Source organism: Thrips palmi, unplaced genomic scaffold (genome assembly GCF_012932325.1).
Source record: "Thrips palmi isolate BJ-2018 unplaced genomic scaffold, TpBJ-2018v1 HiC_scaffold_17, whole genome shotgun sequence".
Taxonomy (NCBI): Eukaryota; Metazoa; Arthropoda; class Insecta; order Thysanoptera; family Thripidae; genus Thrips; species Thrips palmi.
Genome location: NW_023144626.1, coordinates 4,547,168 through 4,564,399, shown reverse-complemented (window position 1 = coordinate 4,564,399; position 17,232 = coordinate 4,547,168). Strand labels below are relative to the sequence as shown.

Genomic DNA, 17,232 nt, shown 5'->3' with positions numbered 1-17,232 from the left:
TTCCGGCGTGTCCGGCGCGGCGTCCGGGTGCCCCGCGCTTAATCCCGCTGGATTGGAGCGGTCTTTGAACCGCGCGCCACTCCAGCGCGCTGGCCGCTACACGAGCTACACGGCTACACGGCGTCTGCGACGCGCCACCCTCGCCTGGCTCGGCTTGCCGGGATCCTAATTCGTGGGCCAAAGCCGCAAGGTTGGGCCGGGCCCGGCCGGGCCGCCCTAGTCCGCCCGATCCAGCCCGCGCAAGGTAGGCCACCGTCCTGGCGGGCCCGCCAGGTCCGCCAGGTCCGCTCCCCCTCCACCTTGCCGCTCCCCCGCCTCCTGGATCAGCACTCAAAGTGCCCACCCCAATTTGGGCGCCGCTTAAATTATTGGTTGTCGTGCCTCGGTGCTAGATTGTGGCCAACGCGCCCCGCCCCGCCCTGCCCTGTTAGCCGGCCCGCTGGCTCGGCTTGTACTTACACATTAACCCCTTCACGCGCGCCCTTCTGGGCCAACCCTCCCACTGGATCTGTGATTCCGTTTGACCCGTGTAAAAGGCCGCGCGGAACCTGATAAGGAACGAAAAGAATTTGATTAGTGTGAAGAAGTGTCGAGGAAAAGGGGCAACCTATTTTTTAATTTTTAAAAAAAAAACTGTTTTTGTTGCTGTGTTGGGACTGAGACGGAACGTCACTTAGTACTTAATAAGGCACTTGTTTATTTTTTCGTTTTTTTTTTTTAATTTAATTCTTCCCTTGTCCAAGGAGTTGACCCCCAACGTCGTCGTCTCCCCGTTCTTCCTGACCGCGACGCTGCAGCCCGTCTCCCAGCAGCGGGTGTCACTTTGCCCGCGATTATATCTATATTTACATCTCCCCGCGTCGCAGCAGGCTCGCTCCGAACAGTGTCGCTCTGTCTCTCTCGCACCCACGGGGCGTCCCGTCGGGCCGTGGGGGTGCGAGAGAGACAGAGCGACGCAGTGCCACGCACACACGTGTGCACGCGCGGTCACAAAGTTTTTCCGATGGCTGCGGCGCGGCGCTCCACGGCATTGGAAGCGGTTGGGGTGGCAGAAAAGGGGGAGGGGGAGGCACACCTCGACCGCCACCAACTTGGTTAACTTTGTGTAGCATCAGTCATGACTCGATATCTCAATACTGCACTGCTTGTGGGAGGCGCGGTGGCGGCTGCAGCAGGGGCGCTCGCAACAAAGTTTAGCCCTCGACCGGATGCCGCTTAATAGCGACTCTTCGGCGTGTCGTGCCGCTGCACCGTAGAGGCGGCGGGGGCGGCGAGGCGTGTTGATGCACGAGTGACACGTCGCGCCGCCTTGCGAGTTTCGGGGCGTTGTCTGACACGCGAGCACGACGTCGTACAGGTACGGCACCCTTTTTTTGAGGTAGAGGGTGGTTTTTTCTCCTTTTTTATTTATTTTTTCTCGCACGCGGTGCTTTGATCGAGTTGGTCGTTGAGCCCTGGCGCGACGCGCGCGACGCGCTGCGGAATCGGGCGCGGGATTTCATTTCTCATCCCCCTCCACCGAGCCTCGTCTCTGGCGTCGCGGCGTCCTATGAAGTAGGATTGATTGCGTGAGGAGGTTTACCGACCTGGCCGTGTCGAGCCGCGCCCCGCGAAAGTGGAGGGGGTGGGCAGGGGGGGCTTAAAGCACTTGAGTCTTCCCTGCCATGACCCTTTCCCTGTTTGCCCTGTTTTTCCCTGCACCGCCTTCCTCCCCGTCCTTTCCGTCCTCATTCGCACTTCCTGAGGGGGGGGGAGCGTTTGTAGCGCAAAACGAGCAATTGGCATGCTAATGCAAAAAGGGCCTTTGAACGCGGCTCGCGCGGCTCCGCGCCGCAATTTCGGGTAATTGTAGGATAATTAAGTTGTACACATCGTGTTACAATAATTGGGGGGGGGGCAGCGCTGGCCTGTCGCAGGCATTCTTTCCGTTCCGAGCGCGTCTCTTTCGACGTCAAGACCGACATTAGCCATCAGGTAGGTGGAGAAGAGAGAGAAGAGAGAGAGAGAGAAGAAGAGTAGAGAGAGAAAGAGAGGAGAGAGAGAGAGAGAGAGAGAGAGAGAGAGAGAGAGAGAGACTGCGGCCGTCGGTTTGTTACGAGCCGCGCTCCTCGGAGGCGAGGCAGAAAAACGAACGGCCGGGGAGAAGGATGCAGGGCCGAGGGATGGCTGGCTGGCCGCCACGCGGGGTCACGGGGGTCGTTTTGCATTCCGAGGAGCACGGCCGGCACCCTGACTCTTCCAGGTTGGCTGCCCCGGCAGTGCCCTGGCAGTGCCCTGGCAGTGCCCCGCGGTGTAATCCGCACACACCTTTCCCTGGTCGCCAAGTGCCCCACCCCGCAGGGCCGCAGCCTCGAGCCTCACGCAGCCTCGCGCAGCCTCGGGCAGGGATTTTCACCCCGAGGCGCGGCAGTACCTCTGCCTTGACCTCTGCGGCACGGCACGCCCCCCCTCCTCTCTCTCTCTCTCTCTCTCTCTCTCTCTCTCTCTCTCTCTCTCTCTCTCTCTCTGTTTTTTACGTCAGTAATCAACTAAGTAGTGTTGCCGAGATTTAGGGGCTGCTGCCACACTCTTCAGGCCGCGCCTTTTCTCGACATAACTTCGGAGATCGCTCTGCTCCTCCACCGCACAGTGGGCCAGAAGACCGAGCAGGCGGACGAAACTCGTTTTGAGCTCCAAAGTCGCTAAATGGGACTCGAACCAACGTGGGACCCCACCAATGGATTGCTCTCCGAACGAGGAATCCATTGGTGGGGTCACCCGTTCGGTTCGAGGCCTGTTTAGTGACTCTGGAACTCAAAACGCGTCTGGAGTTCTGTCCGCCTCCACCGGCCTTCTGGCCCACTGTACAGCGCTTCCTGCCGGCGTGTTTGCCTGGCCGTACCGTTAAGAGCCAGCGGGTAAGCCGAACTGGAGCAAGCAGCTAAGCATCCCTCCGCAGGCAGGCAGGCAGGCCTTGTTCGAGCCGAGGCAATTGTGGCGCGGCAGCGCGGCGGAGGGTGGAGGTTAAGTTGCACGGAGTTGGCCCGGACGAGCGGGGCAAACAGGCCAAGACAAACATGCCGCGCTGCCTCCGCGCACGCCACGCACGCCCTGCCGCCCACATTGTGGATTGAACCGGTGTGGTGTCACCACCGAGAGGTACTACTCGTCGAGGATGACCCGCCACCGCGACGGCGAAGCGGACACAGCTTTATTAAAAATCGGGGCAGAAGTACAGTGTGTTGTGGGCTGTTGCTGCGGGAATGGAAGAAGTTCCAGTGCACGGCTGTACAGCACATCCGACGAGCGGCGCGCCGCTGCAGCGTCTGACAGAGACCGAGTGCTGGGACTGGCTGGAACACGCGGCGCGGCCGACGCGCGGCTCAGCGGACTGTTTGCAGGTACAATCTCATTCAAGGGCCCCGGTCTGAATGCCCCGCTGCCCCGTCTAGTGCCTCTCCGCGGAGCCTGCCGGAGCCTGGTGCAACGAGCGGGGAAAAATGGGTGGAAAAGAAATTAGGAGCGGCTCACTCGAGCGAGGCTTTACTCCGGGCAAAGAGTTTGCGCGGCCGATCCGGCCAGCCGCGGCCAGCCGCCGGCGAGGTCCTCGATCCGAGGCCTGCGCGGAGCCATTTCGAACATCGCTGTCTCTCTCGCACTCGCGGAGCCTCGCAGAGCCTCGCGGATGCGTGCGAGAGAGGCAGATCGATGTTCGGAATGGCGCTTGCCGGGCGCCGCAGCAGAGCGGCATTCCCTGGGCCCGCGCAGCGCGCGCAGCGAGGAGCAGACCCGTTTGAATGCTTTCCCCGGATTCCTCAAACTCCGCGCCAAGCTGTCCACTCGTTCCACTCGTTCCACTCGTCGGCGGCAAACTTGTCGGGAGAGCCGGCGGAGCTTTTCCCGCGCGGAATGGCGACGGTTCGTCCGTCCACACTCTCTGTCTCACTCTCAGGCCCGTCGCGGCGCGAGAGAGACAGAGCCGCACCTGCATCCACACTCCACTCCGCTCCTCGGTGACGGATGCAGGGACAATGGAAGGCGTGACGTCATTCTTCGGGACGACTTGGCAAGACCGGTAATACCGGCGGCAATAGCGCACACAATCCATCCTCGGAGGCGGCGACGACGGCGCGCCGCGCACTGTGCGCGCCAGTGGCGCTCCCATCCCGTTCATCCTGGAGAGAGGGGGGGGGGGCGCCCCACACCCCCGCACGCCGTTCAACAACTCGCCCGCAGGCAGGTCGTAACAAGGGAGCGGGCCTGCGGGGCTGCGGGGCTGCGGGGCACACACGTCCACCTCCCGGTGGCGATAGTGGATCGGAGGCTCCAAAGGCCCTCGCCGCCCGTGGCCATGCCTTGGCGCTTCGGCCGGGGGCGCGTCACGTGATACTTGCACGGCGACCCCCCGCGCTGCAAGCCCCCCTCTCATAATTAACCGCCGAGAATCTCTGCGCGCACTAAATTCACGCGAGTTTTCAGCGGTGTAGGCGCGCGCCTCGCCAGCCACTGCCTACCTGCCTGCCCCTCCTCTAAGCCTACCAATCCAATAAAACACATTTATGGAGACTAATTTTCATACTATAACAGTCGCACGAGCAGTGCGAGCACCCCCGGCAATGCCGCACCTGCAGGGGGGGGGGGGGGGGGGGGGGGGCGGCCCGCGGCTGCAGCGGTAATGTGCCCATTGCTGGCTTATTCCGCACCCCTTTATGCGCCCGACTTGGCCGGGCAGGCCGGTATCGCACAGGTGGGGTACCCGAAGGGCCCGAAGGTGGGGCACCGACCCGAGGACACTGCGAAGGAACGAAAAAATATCTTCCCAAACATCAACCACCAAAGAAATACTAAAAATCGCCTTAGCTGAAGATCTTACCTGTGGTTATTTTGAAACGAAAAAAAAATGCTGGCTTCTGGCGGTACTTGAACCCGCGACAGAAGGGATTCGTGTCCGCGGCCGTCGAACTCGGGGCGGCGGCGTGTCGACGGCAAAGTTACGACGCCCTGCTCGCCATCAGCGCCGAATGACTTTCAATTTCGTGTCACGTGACCTCGCCACACACATACACTGGCTCACGCAGACACGCAAACTGACTCACACACATATACACACACCGCAGGTGGATGCGATTTCGGGACGGCGCGCGATCCGAAGCGCGACCAGGTCGGAGTGGTGGGAGCACGAAAGAAATAAGTAACGGAACACAAGAAGACAAAAAAGAATGGCGAAAGAATCTTGTTACTGTTGAACTTTGAGCTTGGCTTGAATAAAAGGTGTGCCCTAAGTCGCGAGGCGCCGCTTGCGCCGGCCTGGCCGTGTCCTCGACGGCGTCCTCGTCGTCCCCGGGGCCCGCGCCGCACGCCCGGCGTAGCCCGGCGCGCCTGCATGATGCCGCCTATTTTGCCCGGGCAAATACTAAAGTGCCTCTCTGATGTCAAGTTTTCCTTTCAAGATGGCGCGCGGGGCGGCCGAGGCCGGGGCCACGCTGCGGGGCGCGGCCTAGCAGTGCAGGTGCGAGGGAACATGCATAAAATATGAGAATAATACGTATCCATCTTTGGCTTGTAACGGTATTACGGCGAATGCTACGTGCAATAAATATGGACCCTTTCCGTCCGCGGGGAGAAATTTATAGAACGCGTCTTCCTTATGCGCAATATTCATATTTGGTATTCAGAGAGGGCGCGGCGGGGGGAAACTTGGAGAAGGTCGGGGCGGTGCTTTCCGCGGTTTTCCCGGAAGTTTCCCCGAGTGGAGCATAAGTTTGCCGATTTTGTTTAGGACATTTGGTTAGCTGATTGATTCAAAGCCATTGACTTGGATGTAGTAAACGACGCGAGCTGGCTGTTGTAGCAGCGAAGCCAAGTAACAGTTTTGGCCTGGCCTGGGGCCTTCTCATCAGGGCCTTGCGATACAGCCCCGGGTCCCAGCGCGCAGTACAGTCCCGGCAAAAAGGCGACCCCGCGCACTGCGGCGCACTGCCACGTCGATATGAGGAGCGAAATGCAAAACAGATGCACGCAGACAATATCGGCAACGGCTCGCCGTTGTCGCCAAATGCACCGCCATCGCTTCGCATCGCTTGGTGATGATAGTCACGGAAAGGCTCTGCAAAACAATACAGTGGCCCCTCTGGCGCCAGCGAGAGCGCGCGCCGAAGCGGACCTTTAGTGTTATGGCGGGCCGGGCGGGGCAGGCCAGGGGACGGGGCAGCGCCTGCTAGCGCCATGCCGCGCTCACGAGGACCGAGAGGACCGAGAGGACGTCCCAGGAGGGCCGCTCGAGGGCTGAGAGGAAAAAGCGGGGCCCGCCATCGGGTGGCCGATGTGGGGGCGATCGGGGCACGGCCGCCCCGACCCGCCGCGACCTGGCCGAACCGCGCCGCCCGGCGCCGCTGACGCGGCCATGCAGTGCAGCGGGCTGCAGGCCGGCGAGATAGAACGCCGAGTGAAGGAATGCCGGAGAAGAATGATGATTGAAACGCCTTGTGCACGCGGCGGCGGCGGCCTCCGGGGACCGCGTCGGCCAGTCGGCCAGTCGGCCGACAATCTCCTTCCGGGCGGAGTCAGCACGCCCCGGTACGCCCCGCCCCGCCCCGCCCCGCCCCGGCCGCACGCACGCACACGCAGCGTCTTGCCGTCACACCAGCAAAGGCGCGTCTGCGAAGGCAGCGAAAGCAGCGAAAGCAGCGAAAGGCCCGGGCCTAATTCAGAGCAATGCCCCCATCCCAGGGGTCGGGGGTCACGGCGAAGTCGCGCGCGGGGCGGCCACGGCACATCGACGACACGGGGGGCGCTGGGAAGGGGGGGGGGGCAGGGCGTGGCGGGTAATGGTTGGGGAGTTGATGCGGACGTACTACAACGCGAGCGTCTTGGAGGCAGAGGGCGTGTACGGCGTGGGGGCGTGACCCGCCCAGGCAACCTGCGGCAGTCGAACAGTGTGGCGGGGTGAGCGACTTCCTGCTCCTGCTCCGCGCGAAGCTGAAGCCGAAGCTGGCACAGTGCCTCGCCGCTTCGCCCCGCGACCTCGCGGTCTGACCTCCCCGCCGTCGGCGACAAAGTCTACTTGATTTCGAGTGGGAATGACCGAGCTCCTGCTGCTGCGACGAGGCGGGACGTGTTTCGTTACGGATAGCGTCCCGCCCCACCCCACCCCACCCCGCCCCGCCCCACCCCGCCCCGCCCCGCCCTGCCCCACCCCGCCCCACACGCTCCGCACCTTACATTCTTCCCCTGCAGATTGAAACAACTACGCCAGCCTCTGAGACGCACGTGCTCGGAATGTGGGAGAATCTGGCGGGGAGGGGCGGGGCGGAAGCAAAGGCTTGGGGAGAGCAGCTTGGAGGGGGTCTTGGAGAGGATGGGCTCCCTTCCCTACCCCCTCGCGTCGGGGCTGGTATGCGAGCGAGGCGGGCGAAGCAGTGACATAGGGCGGCGCTTTGGAGGCCATGACAACAGCCGCCGGCGGAATCAGTGCCCTGGGCCCGGCCGCGCCGCCGTGGCCCCGTCGTGGGGGGGCTTCACCTCGCTTCGCCCAAGGCCTCGCTTTTTTGCTCTCGCGGTGATGATGCCCGCGGAATGTGCCGCCGAGAGGTAAGGAAGTGATTGGCCTGCACGGCGAGTGTGCCCAGTGTGCCTAGCGGCAGGGGCTTCGTCTGCCAAAGGCCGCCGCCACAGGCCGAAGAGTGGCTTGGTTCGGAATTTGGCGGAAGCGCGCTTTGGCGGTCTTTGCGCAAGCCCGGACCACCTTCTCCATTGCCGCTCCTTGCTCCTCGTTGGCGCCGCGGCCAAGCGGACGATACTTTATTGAGCGCCACACCCCAGCAGGCTGTCTCTCTCGCACCCCCTCGGCCCTTCCCGGCCCTGCCTGCGGTGCCGTGAGTGCGAGAGGGACGGAGCGAAGGTCCTCGCCGCGAGGCGCTGGACCGGCGGGGTGTGTTTCTCTGAGTTGTGGGCAACGCGTCATAAAGTGATGACTCTGGCCCGATTCCGGGGGCTGGCCGCCGCCCCGCCGCCGCCCCGCCCGAGCAGCCAGCCAGCACGGCGTCGGTCGCCGATAAAGATTAGAGCCGATGGTCGGGAAGAGGGGGCGGAGCGTGGCGCGGAGCGCGAAGCCCTCGCCGGGTTAACGACGCTGAAAACTTGCGGTGTCACCGAGGACCTGTAGCACCGCCACTTCCCCTCCACTGGCGGCCCTGCCGGTCCTCGCGGCCGCACTGGAGGACGGAACCAATCCATTTAAACAAGCAATCATTTCTGCCCCGTTCTGATAGTGGCGCGTCATGGCGGCGCCGCGCCATTTCCATCCGAGCGAGCGCGTCGGTCCGATTCCGCGCCGCGCTTCGCCGCTCCGTCTCTCTCGCACCCCGCGGCCTGCGGGACGCGGCGTGAGTGCGAGAGAGACGGAGGGCGCCGGCCTCGTGCGATTGACGAGCAAATGGACATCGCAGCGGCGCGACTCCAGGAAGTGCCACGGCGTCCATCACGCTTCTCCCTCGCACGCATAAGGCGTCGCGCGGAGGCGCGAGAGAGGCGAAGGTGAAGTCTCGGACGCGGACTCCAGGCCGGCTGGTGGATGGAGATCCCGGAGGGGCCGCACCTGTCTTTTATTCCGACTCGTCATCCTCGCGGCGCGGCGCGGCGCGGCGCGGCCTCGCTGCCGCCGCCGAGGTGTAACTGTCGCCCGAGCCCACCACTGCTAATCCCATTTTTCCGCTCGTTCGCTCGCGCCGTTCGCGAGAGAGAAAAATGTCAGTCGGAAGAGAAAGTTTTGGTGGCGCGCGCGTTTTCTGGGTAACCTCATTTCCTCAATATGTTCGCAACTTTGGCTTTGGGTTCCCGGGGAGGAGGCAGGGCCGCCTCACGCACCCCGTGATTCTCGGGGTGTCGGTCAATATTTGTCCTCGGCGGCGACTCAGGTCGGCCATCGTCAGAGCGAGTGGCCGCCAACTTTTAAAAAATTCAAATTTTGAGGGGCTGCGGAATTCTGTTGCGTTGGCACAGTTGGCGAGCGGAGTCAGAGTCTGATTCTCGAAGCTTGCGCGGGTCTCTGACGACGACAGCGTCGTGGGTTCGAACGCTCACACTCTCCGAGTTTTATTTCTTTTCCGTTTGGCGTTTCGCGAGCAGCGCTCTGTTTGCTCGGCGAGATGAGGCGTGAGCGGCCAGGAGGCGACGGGTCTCCTCGCGCCCCGCCACTGTAATTCCCCACTTCCGCTTAACTTCTCCTCCCAGAGGTTCATCCCGTGCCGATGATCGAGTGCCGTGACACGGTCGTAGTCACGGTCACTTTGCCGGCCGATCCATCAAGCCGCGTGACCCCCACGGCCCTGCCGCCCTGCCGCCCTGCCCAGGCCAAGCACAATCTTTTCTTCGGCCTCCTCCTCCTCCGGCCGCCGGCCGGCCGGCCGGCCTCTGAGGACCCAACTGCCGCCGTGCGTAGCGACAGTCAGGCCGGGGGACGGGGACGGCAAGTGCCAAACTTTGGGCCTCATAACTGGCACACTGTAACCGGCTCCTCGCGCCGAAAATGCGCGCACCTGGACCGCGCGCTCGTTCTCGTCGCTGATGCTCGTGCTTTTTGTTGCAGGCCCCGTGGTGAGCTCCGGGCTGAGCCCCGTGCTCATGGTGCTGGTGGCCATCAGCTGCTCGCTGCTGCTCATCGGGCTGTCCGCCGTGCTGGCGCTCTACGTGTGCCGGCGCACGCCGCCCGCCGACCTCAAGCACCAGATGCAGGCGTCTGGGCGGGGCGGCCAGGGCCAGGGCCACGGCCACCAGAGCGGCGCCAACGGCGGCGCGGAGGGCCGCATGGTGCTCATCGTGCGCTCGCCCTCGGGCGCCAACGGGCCCGTCATCACGTCGGGGGCCGTGGTGTCGCCCGAGGACGCGGACCCCGACATCATCCCCAGCAAACACGGTGAGTCGGCCCGCCAGCCCCGCCGGGTGGACAATCAAGCGCGGAATGAGTCCGGGGCTTCCCGGGGCTGTCCAGGGTTGTCCTAGGCGGCGGTGGGGCCCAGTGGCCCGCGGCTGCCCGCCTCGCCCGTACTTGTAAGCAAGGGGCACCTGCTGATCCTGCTGGCACGCCGTACATGTCCCAACAAACAAGCAAAGCTAGCCTCTTTTCGAAATGTTTGGCAGGGCGTCGGGACTTTTCCAGTGGGGCCACGCGCCCTGCCCTTGCCCTTTGGCCCGTTTCAAAAAAAAAGGGGGGAACAGTGGGTGGAGCGAAAGAACGGTTCACTCTTAATATTCGGCGGGGAATAAGACATCGCGAGGGCTTTGCGAAGGGAAATCTGACTCCGGGCTGCCGGGTCTGCCGTCTCCGGTGTCTGGAGCGGCAAATCCCAAGCGGCGAAAGCCTGGGGCAGGCGAACGGTTCCTCCAGGGCGGAGCGCGGAGCGGGCAGAGCAGGAGCAGGCCCTGCAGGGCGTGCCCGGGGATTGATGCCAAGGTCGCAACAAGTCCGCGAGGCCTCTTACCTAGCCTATCACTAGGCTTCATTTTTATTCCTCCCGTTTGTGACTGTGCCGCGCAAGGCCCAGGTGGCCTTCCGTTTTAAAACTTCCGCCACTCTGCTCAAAAATTTAATTTTTTAACCATTTTTTTTTTTTTTGCAGAGCGGCGGCCGCTGCGGGGGTTCATGAAGATGCACAGGACGCCGCCGCAGAGGCGGAGACGGAACCGGGCGGACGACGGCGTGGACGACGTGGAGGACGACGACAAGGAGGCCGAGGAGCCCCTGACCAACCACCGGGGCTCGACGCCCGTCCTGCACAGCACGCCGCCCATGATGGCCGTGTCCGGCCACGCCACCCTCCCCCACCCGCCCAAGGACTCGGGCCACAATGTAAGTTGTGCTTGTTTGCACGGCCTGTTCCGCCAACCTTTTTCCAAAGTTCGGCTAAACACTGCCGCCGCGGGCGGAACAGCCAAGGTCCCCGTTCTGCTTGCGGAAAGGGACTTCGCCGAGCATTCTGTGTGTCAGTCACTGCGGCTCTCCGGGCCCTCTGTGCTCATCCGTGACGTCGTCTTTTCCAGATATACATTCCGACTGCAAACAGCTTCAGCCACAGCAACAACTCCATCGCCCACAAGGGGGTGACGGCCTGCTCGCCGCTCAACCCGGTGCACGCCATGGAGAGGCTCATGATGAACGGGTCAACCAAGGCGACGCTGGCGCACCACGAGCCCATCACCACGTCCAACCGGATCCAGGAGAGCTGCATCTAGTGCGTGGTCGCGGTGGTGGTGGTCAAGACAGTGACGCTCTCCGAGTGTCGCCCTTGGTGCTAAAAAAAGGACGCTTAGTGAAGTGACTTACCAATCCCCGGTATGGATTTTTGTGATTTTGCGAAGAGCCCCCGGCGAAGCGCCTCAGCGTGCTCTGGTCGGGGTTGACCCTTTTGTATCCGATCCTCTTGTTGTAACGGGTGTCACTCTGTGTGACGAATTAATGTACGACGAAGCAGTATTTGCCTAAACCTAAGGAAGTGCCCACTTGATGTTAATTTGCGTTCTGCCCCTTTAATATTTTGCCGAGATTAAAAATCGGACCGCTGCATTTATATGTTTTCTTCTATCTGAATGGTTAGTGAGTTAGTCAAATGAAAGGTGACTATTTTTGTACAACTTCACAAAAATGTATATTGCATAGTCAAAAGTGTTCCTTTGTTTTCACACAGAGTGAAAAAAAAACATACTATGTTATTTATTTTTTATTTTCTTGTGTTTTAACTCTTTGAATGGAAGACTACGCCGCCCAAACTAAATCACCCACCCAATAATCTACTCATCTCACTAGTCATGTTTTTATTTGATAGCTGATCTTATGATGATGGAAGATTCGACAAGAACGCAAATTTTTGTTCCCGTTGTTATGCCAAGGCATTAATTGTGATGCGAAACACGAGAACTACGTTGTTATGTTACCTGTTCGACAGTAGTTATGATGTGATAAAAAAATGGTTGTACATACATAAAAACACTGATTGTAGGCCGCCAATTTTCAAGAAATGGAAAGAAACCCGCACACAACAAACTGGATTGCACACTATGACTAACGCATTGCACTGGAGTACTCAAGGTTGAAGTGGTACCTGTTATATGTTGAGTTAATCGCACATAGCGTTTACAATTTTGAGACTGATTATTTATGTACTTGTGTACTATTAGTGTGACAACCGATCCCAGAGACCGTGTGCTTTGATAGCCACGGCTCCTTGTTTTAATGAGACCGAGAAGTAATTTACTCTCTAGTTAGACAAAAAAACTTCTTTTTAATAGTTGATGTGCGTAAATTTAATTGAAATTAATGTGTGTTTGAAAGGATGAATTAATACATTTTATTAATCGTTAGTGTTCTACCGTCTTCGTCTTGTTTGCCAGAGCTCCATAAACAATAACATGTTTTGCTGTAGAAGCTATGATTTCATTGATGGCCTGAACTGGTATTTCTTTCTGTGACGGTAACCGCCTCATTGTTTTTTTTTTTTTTTAAATGGCCAATATTCTAAGCCTTGTGCTGATTGCCAGCTCTCTTTATGTGTTTCAAAGCACTTGTTGTTAAAAAAACTTTTGTATTGTAAATAAAAGACCAAAGATATATATTATGTAAAAAGAATACTTCCTTGCATTTTTATTTTTTTTCGACAAAAACCTCAGATTAGCACCACCAAATACACTGCTCAGTAGAACAAAGGGGAGGTGAATCCTCAATCAAGAAGAGTGTTTGCCGAGACTACTTCTCGACTCAACAAATATCAATGCTAAGACGCGGCAGTCAGGAAAACAAAAAGCAATCTCACGATGTGTCGGTGACATGCGTTTGGCTGGGAATAACTCAAGCAGATTAGATGCGGACAACAACGGCATAGCAACCGTCTTTCACTGTGGTGCGTTGGGCGACGGGGGCAAACAAACGTGTCCACCTTGGCTGCCAGGACGCCGCCGCGCCGCCGGCCGCACCGCGAGCTACTCCATCATGAGCACGGCCAGGGAATGGCCACTTTGGCAGGGCCGCGGGACGAGTCCGCGGTGTCACCGCGTTTGATTTACGGAGCCGTCGCGCTGTCTCTCTCGCTCTCGTGGGGCACCCGGCATTGGCGCCCGGTGTGCGAGAGAGACAGACAGAGAGAGAGTCAGCCCTAGGCTGGCTTGCCTTTGGCGGATGCCTTTGAGCTGCATTCGCGCATGGAGGCGTCAGAGGCGTTGCGCGCCTGCTTCGTTCCGAATGTGCGCGAATAACTCGCCCCGCCCCGCCCCGCCGTTTGGCCGTTTGTCAGCGGGCCGGGCGTTCCGCGGGCGTTCCGCGGGCGTTCCGCGGGCGTTCCGCGGGCGTGCTCCACATCGGCGAACTTGATGCGGCTGAAAGCCCTCCTCGCGCGGCGAGGCGGCATCGACACGCTGAGTTGTGGCTGCAACAGAACGCCCGGAAGACGAGAAACTCTTCCACTCCAATATGGGCCATTTCAAATTTTTGCCCCCCGAACACGAAAAAAAACACTGCCTTTTTCGACAAAAATGGTCGACCAGCTCACATTCGGCTGACACTGTCAGGAGTCATTACGAAGTTGCTGCAGTGCGACGTACTCCAATCTGGGCCTCGCCAGAAGACCACTTTATACTTGGCTCAAAAAATAAAATTTGAAACCGGTGCGCCAGAAACCAGAAACACCGTCAAAAATGGGGTGCCGAAGACACGCGAGTGTGTGGGGGTCATTCTCCGGGACGCAGCCCGTCCCCCTGCACTGCAAGTCGAGGCCGGGCGAGGCGGGGCCGGGAGGCCTTCCCCCGGGTAATATCGGAAGGCGAGGCGCACCTGCGACCGGACCGAAATTGCATACACCGGTTCAGAGCGAAGCAAGCGAAGGGGGCGGGGTGGGGGGAGGGAAAATGAGATAAAACAGCGTAATCAGATGCGTGCTGAATGCAACGGCGTTGCGGGACGGCATGCGCGCGTGTTTGGAGAAAGAAAAAAGGGGAGGCAACCTAACAGGAACGGAAGTGATTGAATACAAATACTACAGCGTGAAAGTTCACTTAAGCGTACCGAAATAAAAATAAGTGGCCAAAAAAAAATGGGAGAAACATCTTACTCTTCTTATTCTTTTTCACGGAGGGGGTGGGGTATGACTTTAAGTACGGGATGCTGCGCTGTTTCAAGTGGCTGGAATTCCCAACGAAAAAAAAAACTAATTTTAACAGAGACGATTCCCTGATCCGGCTTCTCTCTCTCGCAAGACATTTGTGGCACGTTGATCCACGGACGGAGAAGGGTTGGCTGGCTAGGCTGGCGAGGTACCTCGCAATAAGCTGCCCAGAGAAAGCCCAGCCTAATTTCCCTGGCCCGTAATCCAGCTAATCTTCTTCCCTCATTCTCCCCTCTATATTCCGTCTTCCCTGCGAAGCCCACTTTCGCCGACCTTGTAACACAGCGAGCCCCCCCCCCCTCCTTTTCACTGCCCGGACGAATCGAACCTCTTGCAAATTGACTTGCAGTTCGCTCGGCGGGCCGGCAGACGGCAGCACCTGTCTCTTTTGACGGCTTCCGGAGCTCAAATTCGAGCCTCAGAGGCCTCTCTCCCCGGAGGCAACTTCACAGGCGGCGCAGAGCCGCAGAAGGAAGGAGGCGACCTCGGAACGCTCGGGAAAAACAGTTCGTGGAATTTCAGTGCGACTCCGGGCTGGCTTCGGCGAATTTCAATTTTGGCGATGTCGAGGTGTTTCATTTCGGAAGCAGGTGCCAGGGAAATGGGTACGCCGGTCCGATCGGGGCCGCGCTGAGCCCCCGCAGCCCCCGCAGCCCCCGCAGCCCCCCAGCCTTCCCGCCGGCCCGGCCGCAGAAACCGCGCCGGAAATCCCGCCTGGGAGTCGCCTCGCCACGGCCTCGCCACGGCCTCGCCACCCCGGCCCTCCCTGTGGGGGCCGCCTAAGCTCCTCGGTCGCACGCTGCACCCTTCCCCGCGCGCCTCGCCGCCTCGCCGCCACGCCCGCGTCGGGGCGGGGCAGGACGTCCTCCCGGCCAGCAGGCCGCTGACGACGCCGACGACGCGGACACGGGACTTGCACCGCCGTGCCGCCGTGCCGCCGCCGTGTGCCCAAAACGGTCGCCGAAGTCCCTCCCTCTCTTTTATTAGGCAGACTGGCGCCAACACGTGCTCGCCACTGCAGCCCCCCTCTCCCTCCCCCTCCCCCCGGCCCCGCCTTGCAGTTCTACGCGGCACAGCTGCTGCTGAAATGTTAATTTGCATGCATCCTGCCGCGCGGCTGAAATCATTCTATGCGAGAGGGACGTTTTCTAATTACACAGAGCCATCATCAAAAATGCCTCTGCAGCGCGCCCGCCCCGCCCCGCCCCGCCCCGCCCCGCCCCGCCCCGGCCCGCGGTCCAGCTGCACGTGTGAACGCGGCCACATGTGCGCGGGACGTGCTGCAACAGCGGTCGTCACACGCGTCATTAACATAATTTAACTGGCGCGGCGCGCGCGAGCCGCGTGGCCGCGCTTTTTAAATTTCCCCGGCATTTCCCGGCACCGGAGGTAGCGGCCTGTCCGCTGCTGGAACGAGCGGAAACCATCTGGGCCACACCACTTTCCAGTTTTGTGGTGAGACGCCTGTGAGGCGGGCAAGCCCGTTGCACACAGGTGCGTGGCGGGCTTGCCTGCCTCACAGGCGCGCGGGCCGCCCGGGAGGTAGGCAAGCCCGTCGAACTGCGGTGAGTGGCGGGCCTGGCCATCGCGCAGGCGCCAAAAGCTCGCGCGAAGGGTCATGATTGCGATGAGATGGCACTCCAGGCCAGACGGCCGGGCGGAACGAACGACGGCCGGATTGGCAGGGCTGCCAGGCCCGGCCAGGCCCAGCACGGCCAGGCCCAGCACGGCCAGGCCCAGCACGGCCAGGCCCAGCACGGCCAGGCCCAGCACGGCCAGGCCCAGCACGGCCAGGCCCAGCACGGCCAGGCCCAGCACGGCCAGGCCCAGCACGGCCAGGCCCAGCACGGCCAGGCCCAGCACGGCCCGACGCCCTCCGCCACCGAGACCGCCGCCGCGCGACTTTTGCAACGCGCGCAGAGAGGAACGCGGCGAGATATTGCACGTCTCCGTGGCGGGGCACATTGCTCTTCTTTGTCGTAAAGTTGAAGGCTCAAAGGGAAGGAGGGGCGTGCCGGGGGCGTGCCGGAGGGGAGGGGGTTACGACACGTATGCCGGGGGTCCACTCCAGGCAACGCCACTCGCCACGGCCACATGCCCTATCTCCATCCCGGCCTGAAGCGGCCTGGACAGATGCAGTGCTCTCGAGGCGGCCCGGCCCGGACCGGCCCGGGACGCTAGGGGCGGCCCAGGGGAGGGAGGGGGGGGGGCAGTCTGGAGAACTCCGGCCGGGCGGGCAGGGCGAGGGTCGCGCAGCAAAGGACGGACACACATTCTGGGCGTGCCTCAGATTTTCTATTTCCTGGCCGCTAATCTCGCTACAAAAGGGACCGGAAGGGGAATGGCTTTATGTCTTGCCGCACACTCACACACACACACACACACACACACAGACGGGCGGAGTGCACTGGGGCGACTCATGCCGCGCTTCCGCTACGGCTTTGCGTATACGCATGGCGTACGGATGGCACTGGGTCTTCTTCCCGTCGGGCCGCGCGCTTCGGGCAGCGCTTCGGGTCTTTCTTGCGCCGGTCGTCCCTCTCCGGGCAGGAGTAAGCCGAAGACTTCGCATTAGGCGGAGGTGGAGCGAAGCGGAACGACGTGAAGAGAGAGACAGAGAAGAGCCTCGCGCGGGAAGGAAAAAATTTGGAGATAGCCTGCGCTCCGGCGTGGGAGAAGAGACAAGGACAGAGAGAAAAGGGAGCGCGGGAGAGAAAAGAGGAAGGGAGAGGGAGATAGAGGGGACAGAGATGGCCCGCAAACAGCACAATATCTCATGAATCCCAAATGCGGCCCGATCCGATTTTATTCGCAAACTTGGGCACCTTCCGAACTATCGCTCAACAAACTGGCTGTATCTGCTCACATCGCCTCCTCTCCTCGACGTGTTGGTGTAATGGATAAGTCCTCGGCGGGGGAAAGGCGCTTCGGGAAAGGGGCGGGGGCAAAGAAATGGGGCAGAAAGGCTGCGCTTTGTTTCGCGAGAATGTTTAGATTGGGTCGGGTCGGGGCGAGGCCAGGCCAGGCGAGCCTAGGCTGATGGGCATTAAAGGGGCGCGGGCCGGGCAGCACACTGGTTGCAGTAAATAAAGAGGCTCCGCCGCGT

At 60.7% G+C, this 17,232-nt stretch overlaps 1 protein-coding gene across 3 annotated transcripts in view; it reads left to right on the top strand.

The window, feature by feature from the left end:
• LOC117643720 (nephrin-like) overlaps window positions 1-12,582 on the top strand; it is a 151,320-nt gene extending 138,738 nt beyond the window's left edge. For all 3 annotated transcript variants that reach the window (XM_034382782.1, XM_034382780.1, XM_034382781.1), the window contains exons 13-15: window positions 9,566-9,892; window positions 10,596-10,825; window positions 11,017-12,582. In XM_034382782.1, coding sequence (XP_034238673.1) covers window positions 9,566-9,892; window positions 10,596-10,825; window positions 11,017-11,208 — 749 coding nt within the window. In that variant the 3' untranslated portion in view covers window positions 11,209-12,582. The remainder of the gene's footprint in view (window positions 1-9,565; window positions 9,893-10,595; window positions 10,826-11,016) is intronic.
• Window positions 12,583-17,232: the final 4,650 nt, after the last annotated feature.